At 38.1% G+C, this 14,588-nt stretch overlaps 1 protein-coding gene across 1 annotated transcript in view; it reads left to right on the top strand.

Annotated features, from left to right (window-relative positions):
* Positions 1–14,588, top strand: part of LOC117567796 (uncharacterized) — a 56,235-nt gene that overhangs the window by 30,671 nt on the left and 10,976 nt on the right. The window contains exons 2-4 of the mRNA XM_034248020.2: positions 8,753–9,108; positions 9,204–9,425; positions 13,329–13,591. Of these exons, the coding sequence (XP_034103911.1) occupies positions 8,753–9,108; positions 9,204–9,425; positions 13,329–13,591 (841 nt within the window). The remainder of the gene's footprint in view (positions 1–8,752; positions 9,109–9,203; positions 9,426–13,328; positions 13,592–14,588) is intronic.

Raw genomic sequence — 14,588 nt, 5'->3', positions numbered from 1 at the left:
TTATTTACGACTAATTATGAATAAATTAAGGAAAAGTGGACTCGACTCTCAGATACCCTCACTGACAGACGGAGGGACGGAGTAAAGAATTTTACAATGTCGGATGTGAACACTGATCAAGAATATATTATATATACTTTATGGGGTCGGAGATGAGTCCTTCTACCTGTTGCATACATTTCTTGAAGGCACATAGTCATATAACTTTCTTCCCTATGGGTAGTGGGTATAGAAATGTTAATTTGAATACATACGCTAAGTTAAAGATGCTTTCTTAAGTCTACTACTGAAATTCTTCAATAACTTACGGAAATGATCGATTGCTACGCGAACTTGCGTTGTCAAAGGAAACTTTGAACAAGTTTTTCTGCAATTTTATGTTATTTCTATATTCAAAGACATCAAAAACTACACCCAAAAAGTTGAAAGAACTTTCAAAGAAGTCTTGTGTGATGAAAGAGTGTGAGACATACTTTTATTTATTATAATATTACAAATGTCTTGCACATACTCTTGGTACTCGAATTGAGTTCACTATTTGAATTGCTGTCTGCAATTTGCTGCTGAAAGTAGGAAAAGCGTTTTCCATTGGCACTCGAAGTGCCCATTTCGATGCACTTAACAGCCAAACATTTTGCTGAGGAGCCAATACATCAATCGATACGTATCTCTGCGTACTTCGTTTCTTTTCGTTTCATTTCGATTCGGGGTTCTCTTGCTTTTATTGTGCGTTTTATTTGTTTTACAATTTTCCTCAATTATTTTAATGCAACAAATATGTTGACGTATTCGCAGAGCACGTACGAGCAGCTCGCAAGAGTTTGTGACTTTCAGGCCGAAGAACTTTTATGACTTTTACTTTTGCCACTTTACGACACACACACACACACACACACTCACAGCCCGAAACTGTGTCACTGCTGAGTTGGTGGTTGATGTTGGTGTTGCACAATGGAGGAGACGTCGCTGACTTGCCACAAGAAATCAATCAAAATTGCCGCAACAAATACGAAGAGAGACAATGAAGAGCGAAGGCAATGGAAAGTAAAGTAAAAATAACAAAAGGCGCTCTGCACGCGATGCTCATCAATTTGTGTGTCGTTGAAGCATGTCCTTGTATAAGTACGCTTCATACGTGATGCATGTGTATGTGCATGTGTATGAGGGTGTGCCCGTGTGTAGTTGTGTGATGTCTGTCTGGCTTTTGTGTTTGCCTAGTGCAATGCAAACAAAGGACAATGCCTGACGTGCCCTATAACTGTGAGCTAGCTGTATTTTTGTAACTCTCCGAGCTGCAGTCAACTGTCATTGCACCAGTCGCAGTAGTCCTAGTCCTCTTCGTTATGCTCTCCTGCCCGTCCTTCCGTCCGTCCGTCCGCTTCCTTATCCTAAGCTTGTTGCTTGTGCCGACGTTGCCTTTGCAGCTAACACGACTGACACACTTTTCATGCTACAATAAGCCATTATAATGAATGTAACCAGAGAGTAAGCCAAAATACCAACACACACACATTTTCCTGGCACTACAAAAAAAAAAATGGAAATTCCACAGCCATGTTGGCTGCCTAATACTCTTTATGACTGATGCATTCGTACTAGCGCCATTTCATCCATCAAATAAGCGACAACTGTCAACTACTTTTTGCACTGAAAACTAGTTGCGAGTCGTGAAAATCCATAGATGAATGATTGCATCTGCGTTTGAGATGCAACAAAGAACTCAATTTGAAATATTCTTGGGAAGAGAGTTTTATTTTTCCAATGCAATTGACGTTGATCAAATTGTCTTCTCCTCTGCTGTAGTTTTTAGAAAATTAAACAAAATAGTTTTAAACTGAACAATAATAAGAAAATTGTTTGTACTTTAGCTTGATTAAACGAACAAGTGCATTGGGCACGCGATAGACATCTTGACAATAGAGATTACTTAAGGAAAATCTGCTCAGTAGTTCAACATAACATAGTATTATTGCTTACAACGTGGCTGTTGGGCGTAAGAAGATCAAATAATTGGCACAGACATTCACCTACAATGAGTCGCATCACATGTGGGACATAAGATAAATGGCAGATGACACAAGGACAAAACTAGGCGGTTAGATAGGCAGTTAGATGGATTGTTAGACTCTTGTGTGGAGGGACGCACGGGACGGATGGGTGGACAAAAGGGGCTTAGCAACCCTCATTTGTCACGTGATTTTATAAACTGCAAATCTTAGGACAGGATTCAATGATGATGTTGTTGCTGTTGTAGCTGTTGCTGATGTTGCTCTTGCCTTGTTATGTTGCTGGTCAATTTCATTTGTAATCCCTTTGAGCCTCGCATACACATGCACGTACACGCACACACACATGCACACACACGTCAATAGGTGGACAGAAGTGACAACTGTAATGCCAGCTTGTTTGTTTGTCTACATAATTGCCCTGGCTGATGGCTTTTTGGGTTTGTGTTCGACGGTGGGCGGAAAAGAGGGGAGAAGAGGATTAGACATCTCATTTGCCTAAATGCCGCATTGTTGGTCTTAGCCACAGTCCGAGCCTAAGCCAGACATGTAAACTTTGTGTGTAGGCTATTTGTTGGCTTCGCACACATTAATTATAAAAGATCCGGCCAAGCCGCAAAACTGCAGTTGGCCTTGCCAACTCTTGCATAAGTTTTTGGGCCATTAAAGTAATGGTTAGCACGATGTTTGAGTTGCCTACCAATTTGGGTGTAACACCGTAGAAAGTAGAAGATTGAACTGAATATCTGAATATCTTCACTGCCTGCTTTTCATACAAAAGAAAACAAAAAGCAAACTAGGTTGCACGTCAGAAACGTCATCAACTTGACATTTTATCCGATTCAGTGCTGCAGTTGCTTCGTGTGCCTGCAATTTGTTGGCAGACGGCGAACTGCCGCAGCAAATATGGCTTGAAATTACTATTAACAACAGCGTCCGCGTCCACCCTCGCCTCGAGGATGATCCTCCCCCTGCCACCCGTCAACATTTGGGTTGCTTTATTGAGCGCATGAGAATTTCAACAGACATTTTCATTTCATTTCATTTCTTTTTTTTTTTTTTTGCATGTGACATTTTGCATATGTGGCGTATGCGTAATGCGCACACAGGTCCTTTAAGCTCACACAGTGAACAGGGAACACACTCACAGAATACTCGACTGACTTGATATCTAGCAGGCGAGAGAGCATCAGAGTATGTGACAATGTCGGTGATTTCCAAATGCAGCGCACGAGTTTTGCATTTCAAATGGCTGCAAGGATTTCTGATTGTATTCCTGATGCTGACTTTCTCACTGCCTCTCGTTCTTTGTTTCTTCTTCTTCGCTTCTTTCCTACTTTTGCCGTATTCTATCTTTTTCTATCTGTGCTTTAAAATTAAATCTGCTGCTTAAGTTACTTTGTAGGCGTTTCACTCACTTTGAATTATTATATATTACGCATACGCATCGTTACCCAAATAAGATTTGCAAACCGAAAATATTCATTAAGCAAATATTTTCTTATGAAATATGTCTGTCATTTGCTGTTTTTGTCAGACTCTCACATTTAAATATACGTTTTTATATACATCACGCATACGCCAGGTGTGCAATACTTAATGTAATGTATTTATAGCGTGCGCTCAGATTTCCCGTGCTCTATCTCTCTCTCTCTCTCTCTCTCTCTCTCCCTCTATTCCGTTTCCTATTAGTGTGTTAACTGACAAGCCAATTAAATTTGACATACATAATTAAGTGATATTGCGGCGCCCAAAGCAGTTGAAATATTAAGTGGGCAGGTGAATTGAATTTTTAATTAACATTGAATTGAATTTATTATTGCATTGTGTCTCCTCCCTCCTCTGTCCAGCCACGTGTCTACATGAAATCTAATAAGTTTTTGCCATTTATTAATTGCCAACTGTGCCCTTTTAATATGTAATGAAATCAATGGCTGCTGGATTATCTCGAAATTGTTCATAATCTTATTAAGTTGCTGGCAAAATAAGCAATTTGAAATTGTGAAATTAACTAATTATGTAACTCAATACAAGTATGACAAAAACATATATAGCCTTGTTGCTTTTTCTATTGAATAGCTTCATCAAACACTATTGTGAATTATGACATTATTAATTCATTTTAAATTCTTTTTCATTGTTATATTAACAAATAATAAAAAGCCTTCTTAAACTGACTTTGATATATTAACAAATTAAAAATAGTGGCCAAATTAATGGTGTTGTTTTAAACACCTGATTTTATTTCTATAAATAATATTTTTGCGACAAAATAAATATCAGATTTCATGGCCAAAGCAACTAATATAAAAAAAATATCTGCACATAAGAAATTTGCGAGTGCTAATAAAATAAATGATTATAGTTTCATCTGTTATTGTATGTGCTGACAATGATGTATACAATCAGCTCATTTGGTAGACTTTGTTTGCATCTTCATCATTTGCTTAACATGTGCCTCAATAATTGCTGAAACAGTTTCTTCGCTTTTTGTATCCTCTCTCTATCATATCTCACTCACTCGCTTTAGTCAATGCGTGAGCTTTGTTCTTAATGCGGTGCTATTAAAAACGAATTTATTGCCTATAATTAAAATTCGAATTGGGAAAAAAACAAGGAAAATTCCATGGGATTCTTTTTTGTACGGAAATCGCTGGAAATCGAGCGTGACAGGCGCGCAAAAATTGTATGTAATTTATTTTTGCGCGGTTTAAATGAAACTGCATGAAAATGTTGGGGGCCAAGTGTGTCAGCTGTGCGTCACAATTTCAGCGAACTGGCCGAAAGTGTGTCATATTGCCACGCGTTTATTAATACCTGACTTTCAGGCGTGCGAAAAAGTCGCGACCGAGAACAGATTTGTGTGCCAATCAAACGGAAATTCATTCACTGATGGGCCACACAGACGATGATTCATACTAGGGAAGTTCAAAGAAACATTTATTTGTCTATTTTCCGATTAACGAAGGCAATTAAGTTAAACGAATGTATTATTCACGGCACTAGGTTTATTTATAAACAACCTAATCTTAATTTGTCAGTTCTCAGACTTTTGCTAATTTGTTGTGTTTCTTTTATTATATTTGATTTATTTTGAGGTAACTTTTGAAATAACCCTCGCGTAAACAGTTGGCATTTTGCCACAATGCATTTCCCGTTAACGATTCTCTTAATTCTTTTATTTTTGCTTTTTTGTCAGTTTAGCAATTTTGTATTAATTTGTTGTTGCTATTACCGATTTTCAATTATGATATGGCCGTGGCTATGACTCGATTTGTGCAATGGCCTGCCCAGCAGCTTTCGCCGCACAACGCGACGTATGCGCAATGTAGTTTCATTTCGAGGCAAAGTGTAATTTATGGGCTATACGTGGAGCGCATTTATTACGTGGCCAGCGGTGCACGGAGCAGCAAACGTGGCAGGTTTTGGCTTTTAATGTGCATAATTAAGCATTAATTACACTCACGTCCTTTGGCCCCAGCCACTCTCACTCTCTTGCTCTCTTTGGCTCCCCCGCCCGCCCCGCTCCGTTCGCTGTTCGTTGTTCGCATTCTCAGCCGCTCTCTTTCATTGTTTGTTTTTACAACAGACATTTATCTCACTCCCAGACGGCAGAGATATGCCTCCTGCCATTTGGCTCCCAGTGTGGTCGTTTAAGCGACGACCATTTGACCACCGCATCGGCAAACCATTTGCACAATTTAAGCATTTAATTGCAAATTTATTATGCTTATTTTGTGGCAACGCAATGGTCATTTCGTAATTGATTGACCTGAGCGCATTGCGCTGAAAGTGAATGTTGCCATATGCCCGCATAAGCAAATCACCCAAACAGATGTGCATTTGTCATGGCATAATGACCTTCATTCATCTCACCAGGGGCTGCGTAGAAGACACATTGATAAATTGCCTTGGATGATTGCAATTCAGCATAAGGCAAAATAATATTGAATCGCAATAACTTAGCTTGTGCAATTACATCTGATTTTGAAGAATTGCGAGGTCAGCTATAAGTTGCTTCTGTCTTGTGCTGAAACCAAGCTACTTTCTTTAAACTTCTTATAACCAAGAATGCGTTGAGGCACTCATCATATAATCTAATATAAAAAAAACAAGAATTATATTTGATTATTGCCATCGGACAACTATAACTCAAGTGACATATTGTTGAAGCAAAGTTGAGCAATTTTACTAAGAAGCCACTAAACAAAAAACTTTGAAAATGTAAAACATAATAGAAATAATATAAAAATCTTGGAAAGTTAGTTGTCCAATTAGTCTTGATTTTAAAGCTAAAAGTTAAACAATTTCTTTTAAGTGCCACTGAAACAAAGAATATAATAAAATGTTGCCTGGAATTTATTTCTATAATTTTTGTAAAAATATGTTAAGTAGTTTTCTGCTTTTGTTATGCATTTTTCTTGTGATTGTCCTTGTCTTAAGTTTATTATTTGCTCAGCTGATTTTGCTTATTTGTGAGCGGATATACAGTATTTGTGATTTAATATATAATTTTAAAGTAATCACCAAATCTGCCTACGAAGTGACAATAAGACATCAATTCGAAGCAGTCGCACTTGATTTGTTTAGTTTACTGTTCACTGGATTTGTAGATTATAGCTATTTCATATTTTTTTCACAGCCACAATCTTTTTCTCAGTTTCATGTTTGCTCACTTCCTTTCTTTCTTTCTCTTGCTCACCCTAAAATAAAAAGTCATTTTCAAAGCCCATTGCCACAAGTAATTTAAAGCGTTTCGCTCCAATTCGCCTCTAGGCAGTGCGATGTCTTTTTTGGCTCAACGAAATCGTCACACGCCGCCGCAGTTGCTGCCTACAACATCTCCCATCTCTCATTTCCCATCCTCTCCTTCCGCTTGTGGACAGTGTACCACTTTCCACTCAGGCCACGCCTACCTTGGCACTGTCAGTGCAGCGCCTTTGAAGTTGTCCGCCTGCTGCTTTTTGCTCTCTTTTTCTCTCTGGCTCTCTGCGTTGTCGCTTCGCTTTTATTTGTCTTCAATTAACATTGCAACATGCCACTTGTGCCACTTTTCTGTGCTTTGTTTTGTTCCATTGGCTTTTTTTATTTTGAGATATTTTCTTTGCGTTGGTTTTTCATTTTCTATAGCTGCCACACTGTGTCAGCTTATTTATTAGTTTTATTCTCGCTCTCTCTCTTTCTCTGTTGGACTGTCTCACTCTAACTTATTTTTAATTTACAAGTTTTTTATGCTTTGCTTTGACAACGCCCTGGCGACGACTAATGAAAGCCTCGACTACAAAGCAAATTTTTTCCTTTTCAACTTTGCGCTTTTATGCAACGCCGCTGGCTTCCCCTCCTCCCCCCAGGCCAAAATCAACAGAAACAGCAAAAGATAGTATGGGATGGAGGGGGATTGAGAGGGGGAGAGGAAAGCAAACTGTGACCAACCTGGGTCGAAACTATGTCAAATGCAATATTATTATTTATGCTTTGACTCTTTATTTTCCTTGGCTTATTTGCCTTGCACTTTGTGTAATTGACAAGTTTGTTGCATACTTTTGGGGCGCTTGCCAATTATCGAAAATGGCTTCGCTTGGCTGTAGCTAAAGTTGTATAATGCATTTGAGATTGAGATTAAGGAATGACTCTAATTTTGTATATTTGCGCCCTCAATTATATTAACTTCGAACGCTACAAAGAAGTATGCTTTAAGTTTTTATGATTTAAATACTATACACCTAAATATTTTAATTAGGATATTTTTAACAAAAGTGTTTAAATACTAAATCAAAGAAATTCGATTAAAATGATTAAGAATTTATAGAATTTTGAAGATTCAGAAACTGTAAAATAAATATTTACAATTGTAGGTTACTTTAAGGTTTTCATTATATTATTTGTAAAAATATAAAAGTATTCATATATGACTATGTAATTGTAAATAAATAAAGAGATTTAAAACGAATTTAATTCGAATAAATTTATGAAATATATTTGAAGTAAACGATAAAACACACTACATTATTCTTCTGAATTGATATTTAAAATTAGATCAAATTAACTAAATGCTGATTATTAAAATAATTCAGTATTTTGCAGTTGATCTAATTTACAATAATTGTATTCTAATATTCAGCCTTCAATTCGTCAAATCGATTAGAAACCTGCTGTTCTCTTAGTTTTTCTGTCCTTAGCTATTTTATTTTGTATTGTATACACAGCACATACTGCGTATACTTAATTTAATCAACTTAATTAACTCTCAAATTATCTTCATTAAAAAATAGACTTTCATGTATCACACATGAAGTATATGCTGTTGTTTTACTCTTAGACTTTTTTTATATAAAACTAATATCAGCATCACACTGCGTATACTTAATATCATATATAATTTACTTCTATCTCAAATGAAATGTATTTCTGCCTACGGTTAAAGTTAATATGACTCACCATTTTGGCAAATCCTTTGGGTATATGCTGTTGCTTTTAAAGTAAAACTATAATGATCATCCCACTGCGTATACTTAATCTAGCATTTAAGCCGAAATCAGCGTTTAAGGCTCATCCAAAGCGGTGTGTTGACGGCAAATGCAAATGTTTGCACAATTTCGCGCATTGTTTTTTGCATATTTGCCGTAGCAGTAGCAGTAGCATTGCAATTGCAATTGCGATTGCAATTGCAGCTGCTCAGTTGAAGGTGTTGTTGTAAAGCTCATTAAATGTTAATGACTCTCATTCTGTCCTCGTCTCACCCACAGGTCGCACACACAATGCCAACTATGCGCTCTACCACATCGGACAGCCAGCCACGGCGGGCGTCAAACAATTTGCAGAGACGGGAAAAACGGAGCAGCTGGACAGCAATGCTGGTGAGCAGCAGCAGCAGACGATGCAGGCGGCGGGTCAGGCACACACACAGAAGCAGCAACCATCACAAGGATTTGCCAGCGGAACGGAGCGGAGCGTATTCGATGAGTTCACCATGCCGGCAATTCAGTTGGGCGCAGGTCGAAGTGAGGCCAAAGTGTTTGTCGACAGTAATCACAGCTTGGTATCGCTAATGACGCGCATTGTCCCATCGCCGGATTGGTTTATAGGCGTTGACTCGTTTGAGGTAAGGCAACAGCAGTTGAACGAAAAAAAGGGCAAATGCCGCAAACAGAAATCAATGACCATTTTCCTATTTGGCCTTTTTGTTGTGTGCTACAGCTCTGCGTTGGCGGCTCATGGATTGATACGGTCACCGTTGAATTGGATCCACTTGATGCGGGCACCGACAACGGCTTCACCTTTACCGCACCCAATTGGCCAACGGCACCGCAGGGTGTCATCTATCGCATCACCTCACGCTATCCTGCCCATCCGGCTGGCAGTTTCTATTACCCGAAGAGCAAGCGTTTGCCTCCCATCGCCACTTTTCAGTTCATCAAGGTAAGCTCTCTCTCTCTTCTCATTCTTTCGGCTCTTGAAAATATGCTTAAACAAGTTAATTAACTGCAAATTAGCAGTCAAAATGTTGCCCCTCCCCTTGCTACCATTTACAGCCCTAATGACTTTTCATGTGGCTCGCAACTCCGTAAAAAAAAAATCAAAGTGCTAATGAGCCATTAGCATTACAATGGCGTCAAACATGTGTAACGCCAGTGCGTGTGAGGTTTGGTTTGCTGAGTGTCTGTGTGTGTGTCTGTGTGTGTGTAAGCTGGGGTATATTCCCATATAAATCAGCTGCCACAAACCGCGTAGCTGCCATTGATGCAAAAAAAATGAAACGGGTTTAAACAAAAAAGACTAAATGTGAAAAGAGAGGAAACAATGTTAATTATTGCACATTAAAATTATATGCTTGCTGCAAGCTCTTTGCGAATTAGCCAAAAGTCAGAAGATAAATGAAATAATTAAACTAAATGCGCAATGCATGCGACACCAAAGAGATATATAGTAGATAGGATGAGAGAGAATGAAAATGAGCAAGACTGGGCTGCATTAAAATACATAATAATTATGTGGAATTCCACAGTATTTAGTAGCTCTCTAATTGAAACAAATTTGAAGTCGCCGAAATGTTTTAAAAATATTTAAACAAGAAATGAATCAAATGAAATACTTTCAACTCGACACTAGCTTAATGGATAATTTGCCAAGCAGAGTATAAAATAGATGCATTTATTTTCAATTAAATAGTGCTTAAAATATCCAGTCTAGCGCAGAAATAATTGAACAAAAATCGTATATTCATAATTGCTAAATCTAAATTAAATTGAAAACTTATTCAAATGACAATAATTTCATGATATCACTAAATATACAAATTGTACAACGATATAAAATCTGTTGTTATATTTTTAAATGTATTTTTTTTTTCAAATTATTTGCATCGAATTAATTTGATACCATGCATAAAAATAATAATAGTGAGAAGAATTTATGGTAGAATATTAAGTACGCAGAATTGAGTTTTGATTAATTTTAGAAAAGATTTCCTGATACAAAAAATAATTACATTTTTGTTAGCTTTTTCAATCTTTTTTTTGTTTTAAAAAGTATTTTATTGAGGTCGTATACATTTCTTTTCTTGCTGAATATAGCTTTTGAAAAAATAATTATTTTGAATAGTAATCAGACTAATTTGATTTCAGATAAATGTTCTTGAATTAGAATTTCATTTCATTAGTGAGCATAATTTATATTAATTTCAGTCATGATTTCCGTGTACAAATACTGTAATTATTGCTAGATTTTTCAATGCAATTATCTTGGTTTTTGAGAAATAAAATATAAAAAAAAACTATTTTGGCAATCATGAAAATTTTATAATTTTATTAGTGAGCAGAATTTATGGTAGATTGATTTCAGAGAAGACTGACAATTAGAATACTAAATATGCCTTAAGTGTGCAATAAATTATGGATAAGGCGCAGTTACATTATCTGGGCAACGTTATCTAGGTTTGCCATTACCATTAAAGGCACAAAGCATTACTTGTCGACGTCATATTACGTTATCCATGGGTCTCGACCTTTATAAGCGCCAATCCATTAGCTGGCACAAATCGTGAACGTGAACGTGAAACATTTCAGCACAATGGTAATGCAAAATTTGCTAAGGACCTTACCAGAAAAGACCTTTACTCAATGGGAGCAGCAGCGGCAAAAGTAGAAGCTGCCAATGAAACCGCCTCCACACACACACAAAGGCATTGTAATTATATTGCTGGACGTACGATGTTCAGAAAGTGCGGCACTTACACTCACAATACAGGGGCCCCTCCCACTGTTCCCGTGATCCATCCATTCCTTCACCCGCATCCCCAAAGCTTCTGCTAACCATTGCCGTAGCCGCTCATCAAAATTGCTTTTATGTGTGGCCGAGAGACGCACATAAAATTTACGCCCAACGCTTCTGGCAGATGTTTCAACTGCGTTTGCATAGTTTAGTTGCCGGTGGGCAGTTTTCTGGGGGCGGGGATGGTGGATAGAGGAATAGGCGTGGCACACCCATACACACACACACTCGGTACGTGTGGTCATTATTCTTTATTTGTTGGCCCAGCTCAGATGCTAGCCGAGCGCTTTAGTTCAGCTCGTCTTGTTCGTCTTCTCATTTTATTGGCTCCTGTTGTTATTGTTGTTGCCATTGTTGTTATAGTAACGCCTTTTTGACACTACTAATTCTAGTTTTATTTCGTTTGGGAGCGAAAGCGGACATTGGGGAAGAAAGTCCTAAAAATGTCTACTCCTTTTAGTTCACTTTCCTGGAGCATAAACCATTTCTTGACAGCTTTGTTCACTTCTATTATTAGCTGGGAAAAATTATAGGTGCGTAATATGCTAGCTCATTATTTCTGTTTTTAAAAAAGATAATAAATATAATTATTTTGTTTTTAATTTTTTCTTCATAAAATACATGAAATAATTTGGTGATGATTTAAGCAGAAAATATCTGCTATTCAACTTTTTGGATTAATCGGAGCCGTGTTTCTTTAAAATAGTATAATAATATAAAAAAGTATATAAAGAAATCATATTGTATTTAATTTAGTAGTTTTAGTATTTTATTTATTATAAAAATGCAATATTTTTCTAACTGATAGTGTAACCGTTTATTCGATGTAACAAGTATGGTTAACTGCTTCGCCTTAGATTTGGCTACTTTTGTTTATGACCAACGAAATGGAAAGTTATTTACTTAGGAGAATGTTCGTCTGCTTTCTTTTATGGCCAAGACATGTGGAGCAGGCCAAGCCCTAAGTAGTTATGTAACTAAAAGAAGTCAGCCAACTTGACTAGCTATGTATGTGTGCTGTGCTGTGCGATATGTTTGGGTAATTATGTGTTGATTTGTTTGGGCATTAAATTCTTAAATTTGCTTTTAAGTGAAATGCCAGAAATTGTTGGGTGCCATTTGGCGCATGAAATCACGGATTGGTATGGAATTTTTGTGGGCACAGACGGGTCCAGGGCAGCTGTGAGTTTGGAGAGTTGAGAGTGAGGTTCTGGTTGTGGATCCGGGTTTCTGTAATCCACAAGGAATTTCACAGTATTTCTCTTGTTGTTATTCGAGGATTATGTGTACACGTGAGTGTGTGTGTGTTTGTGTGATTGAGAGAGTGTGCGTGTTTATTTCAATGCCACAAAAGCAACACGCGGCCGCTGTCGACGCATTTGCGAATGAAGCTTCCAAAGGTAGCCCTGCGATAAGCCTAAAACCCAAAGCCAGGCAAAAACAAGGCCAGCAACGCGGCAACGTGGCAATAACAATGCGAGGGGCGCTTGGCATAAGTATAGAAAATGACAGCAGCCCAAACAAATAAATTAAAATGCGCGACAGCGCGCCAACAAAAGTTTTTTCTCGCTCTGCTATGCTTCCGTACCTAGTCGCTGTCACAGAAGGTCCTCTCTATCTCTGTCTCTTTCGCTTTTTGTGCTGCTATCTCACTCATCCATTCAATTCCCCCCTTCAGCAGAATACCTGGACTATGCGAGTGAATGGTTGTGAAGCCCAGTGTCTGTGTCAATATTTGCCACAAATTGAAATTAGCAGCGCGTTAGGCGCACCTGTACTCACACTTATACTCACACTCACACTCACACTCACACTCACACTCATTGCTTCTGCTCATGGTTATTCAGCAGCTGTGTGTGAATAGCTAGGAGCATTTGCTTTGCTTATGCCATGCACATAATCCGCGTAAATTAATATGCTGTACACACACATATTTGTGCAAGCACATAGTCACATGTGCCAGTGTGTGTGTGAAGTGTGTGTGTGTGTGTGTTAGTAGTGTCTCTAACATTTGCTCTGCCCAGTCTCTAACAATCTCCTTTCCATTTGCAGCTGAAGGAGTACGAGCTGAGCGAGGTATTCAACATTGCCGAGGATGATCGCAAATATGAAATGGTTCAGACCCAAACACACCTGGATGCCGAGCACAATCACGTCGAGATGAATAACGAGCTGTCCGCAAGCATCGAGCGAGAGCGACAGAGAGAGCAAGATGGCGACAGAGATGGACAGACACCGCAACAGCTGCAGCTGCAACAGTACGATGAGGAGCGACAACGCATACGCTCCCAGTTGCTGGCCAAAATGAATCCCATGTGAGTTGACAACATATTCCAGTCATACATTAAATATCGTCTTTGTATACTTAAGTTTATCGAACCAAAACGATTCCTACGGTAATGGAGGTCTGCAGCTGAAAGTTTTCATTAGGTTTTATGAATAATTACACATTGGTTTAGTCAAGCTAATAATAGATGTAATTAGCAGCATGAAGCATTAATCAATATTCATTCGTTTGCCATTAATTACAGGCTACCGAAATAAACATGTAAGAAATAAATAAGTGTGCTCGAATGTCAGATACCCTTTTGAATAATAGAAACACAATATCGTATTATTGTGTATATACCAGAGAACGGCACGGGTATACACACTCAACGGGTGCACCCGTTACTCATGTGCCTTTTCGGTAGCCTTACACTCGCGAGTGCGAGTGGCCAAAAATACACACACTCGCGAGCCTTATACTCATGAGCAATAAGTGTATCGCGAGCCTTACACTCGCGAGTGCGAGTGCCGAGGCATACTCGCCACTCGCGAGCCTTACACTCGCGAATGCGAGTGCCGAGGCATACTCGGCAATTTGCGATCGGTGATTCTATGCACTCGGGTAAAGCCGGTGCCGGTGGCTATGGGTACAAAATTATGAGTGGACCGGCACGATTGTATGTACATACATATGTACGTTTGTGTGTATGTATATTGAGATGCAAGAAATGTTCTTGTTATTTTTATGATTTTATTGTTTTTTAGGTAAAGAATTTCAAAAAATTCCAAAAGGTTTAACAACTAAATTTACCAACCTGACCTGACCCGACAAAATGTAACGCCCATTCATACCTAATTAATATTATAATTCAATAGGAAATGTGGAAAATCCGCGGTTTGTAAAGTGAAATTTTACCTGTTTTATGAGTTTTTGGGTTTTTTATATTCATCAATAACCGGAAAATCAGAAATTTTATTACCTGTTTATAACACTATTGTAAATGCCTATATAATTACAAAAGGGTATTTTGCAAATTTGTGCAA

This window comes from Drosophila albomicans, chromosome 3 (assembly GCF_009650485.2).
Source record: "Drosophila albomicans strain 15112-1751.03 chromosome 3, ASM965048v2, whole genome shotgun sequence".
In the NCBI taxonomy this organism is placed as follows: Eukaryota; Metazoa; Arthropoda; class Insecta; order Diptera; family Drosophilidae; genus Drosophila; species Drosophila albomicans.
Note: the sequence above shows the minus strand (reverse complement) of the source record. Positions and strands in the feature narration are given on the sequence as shown.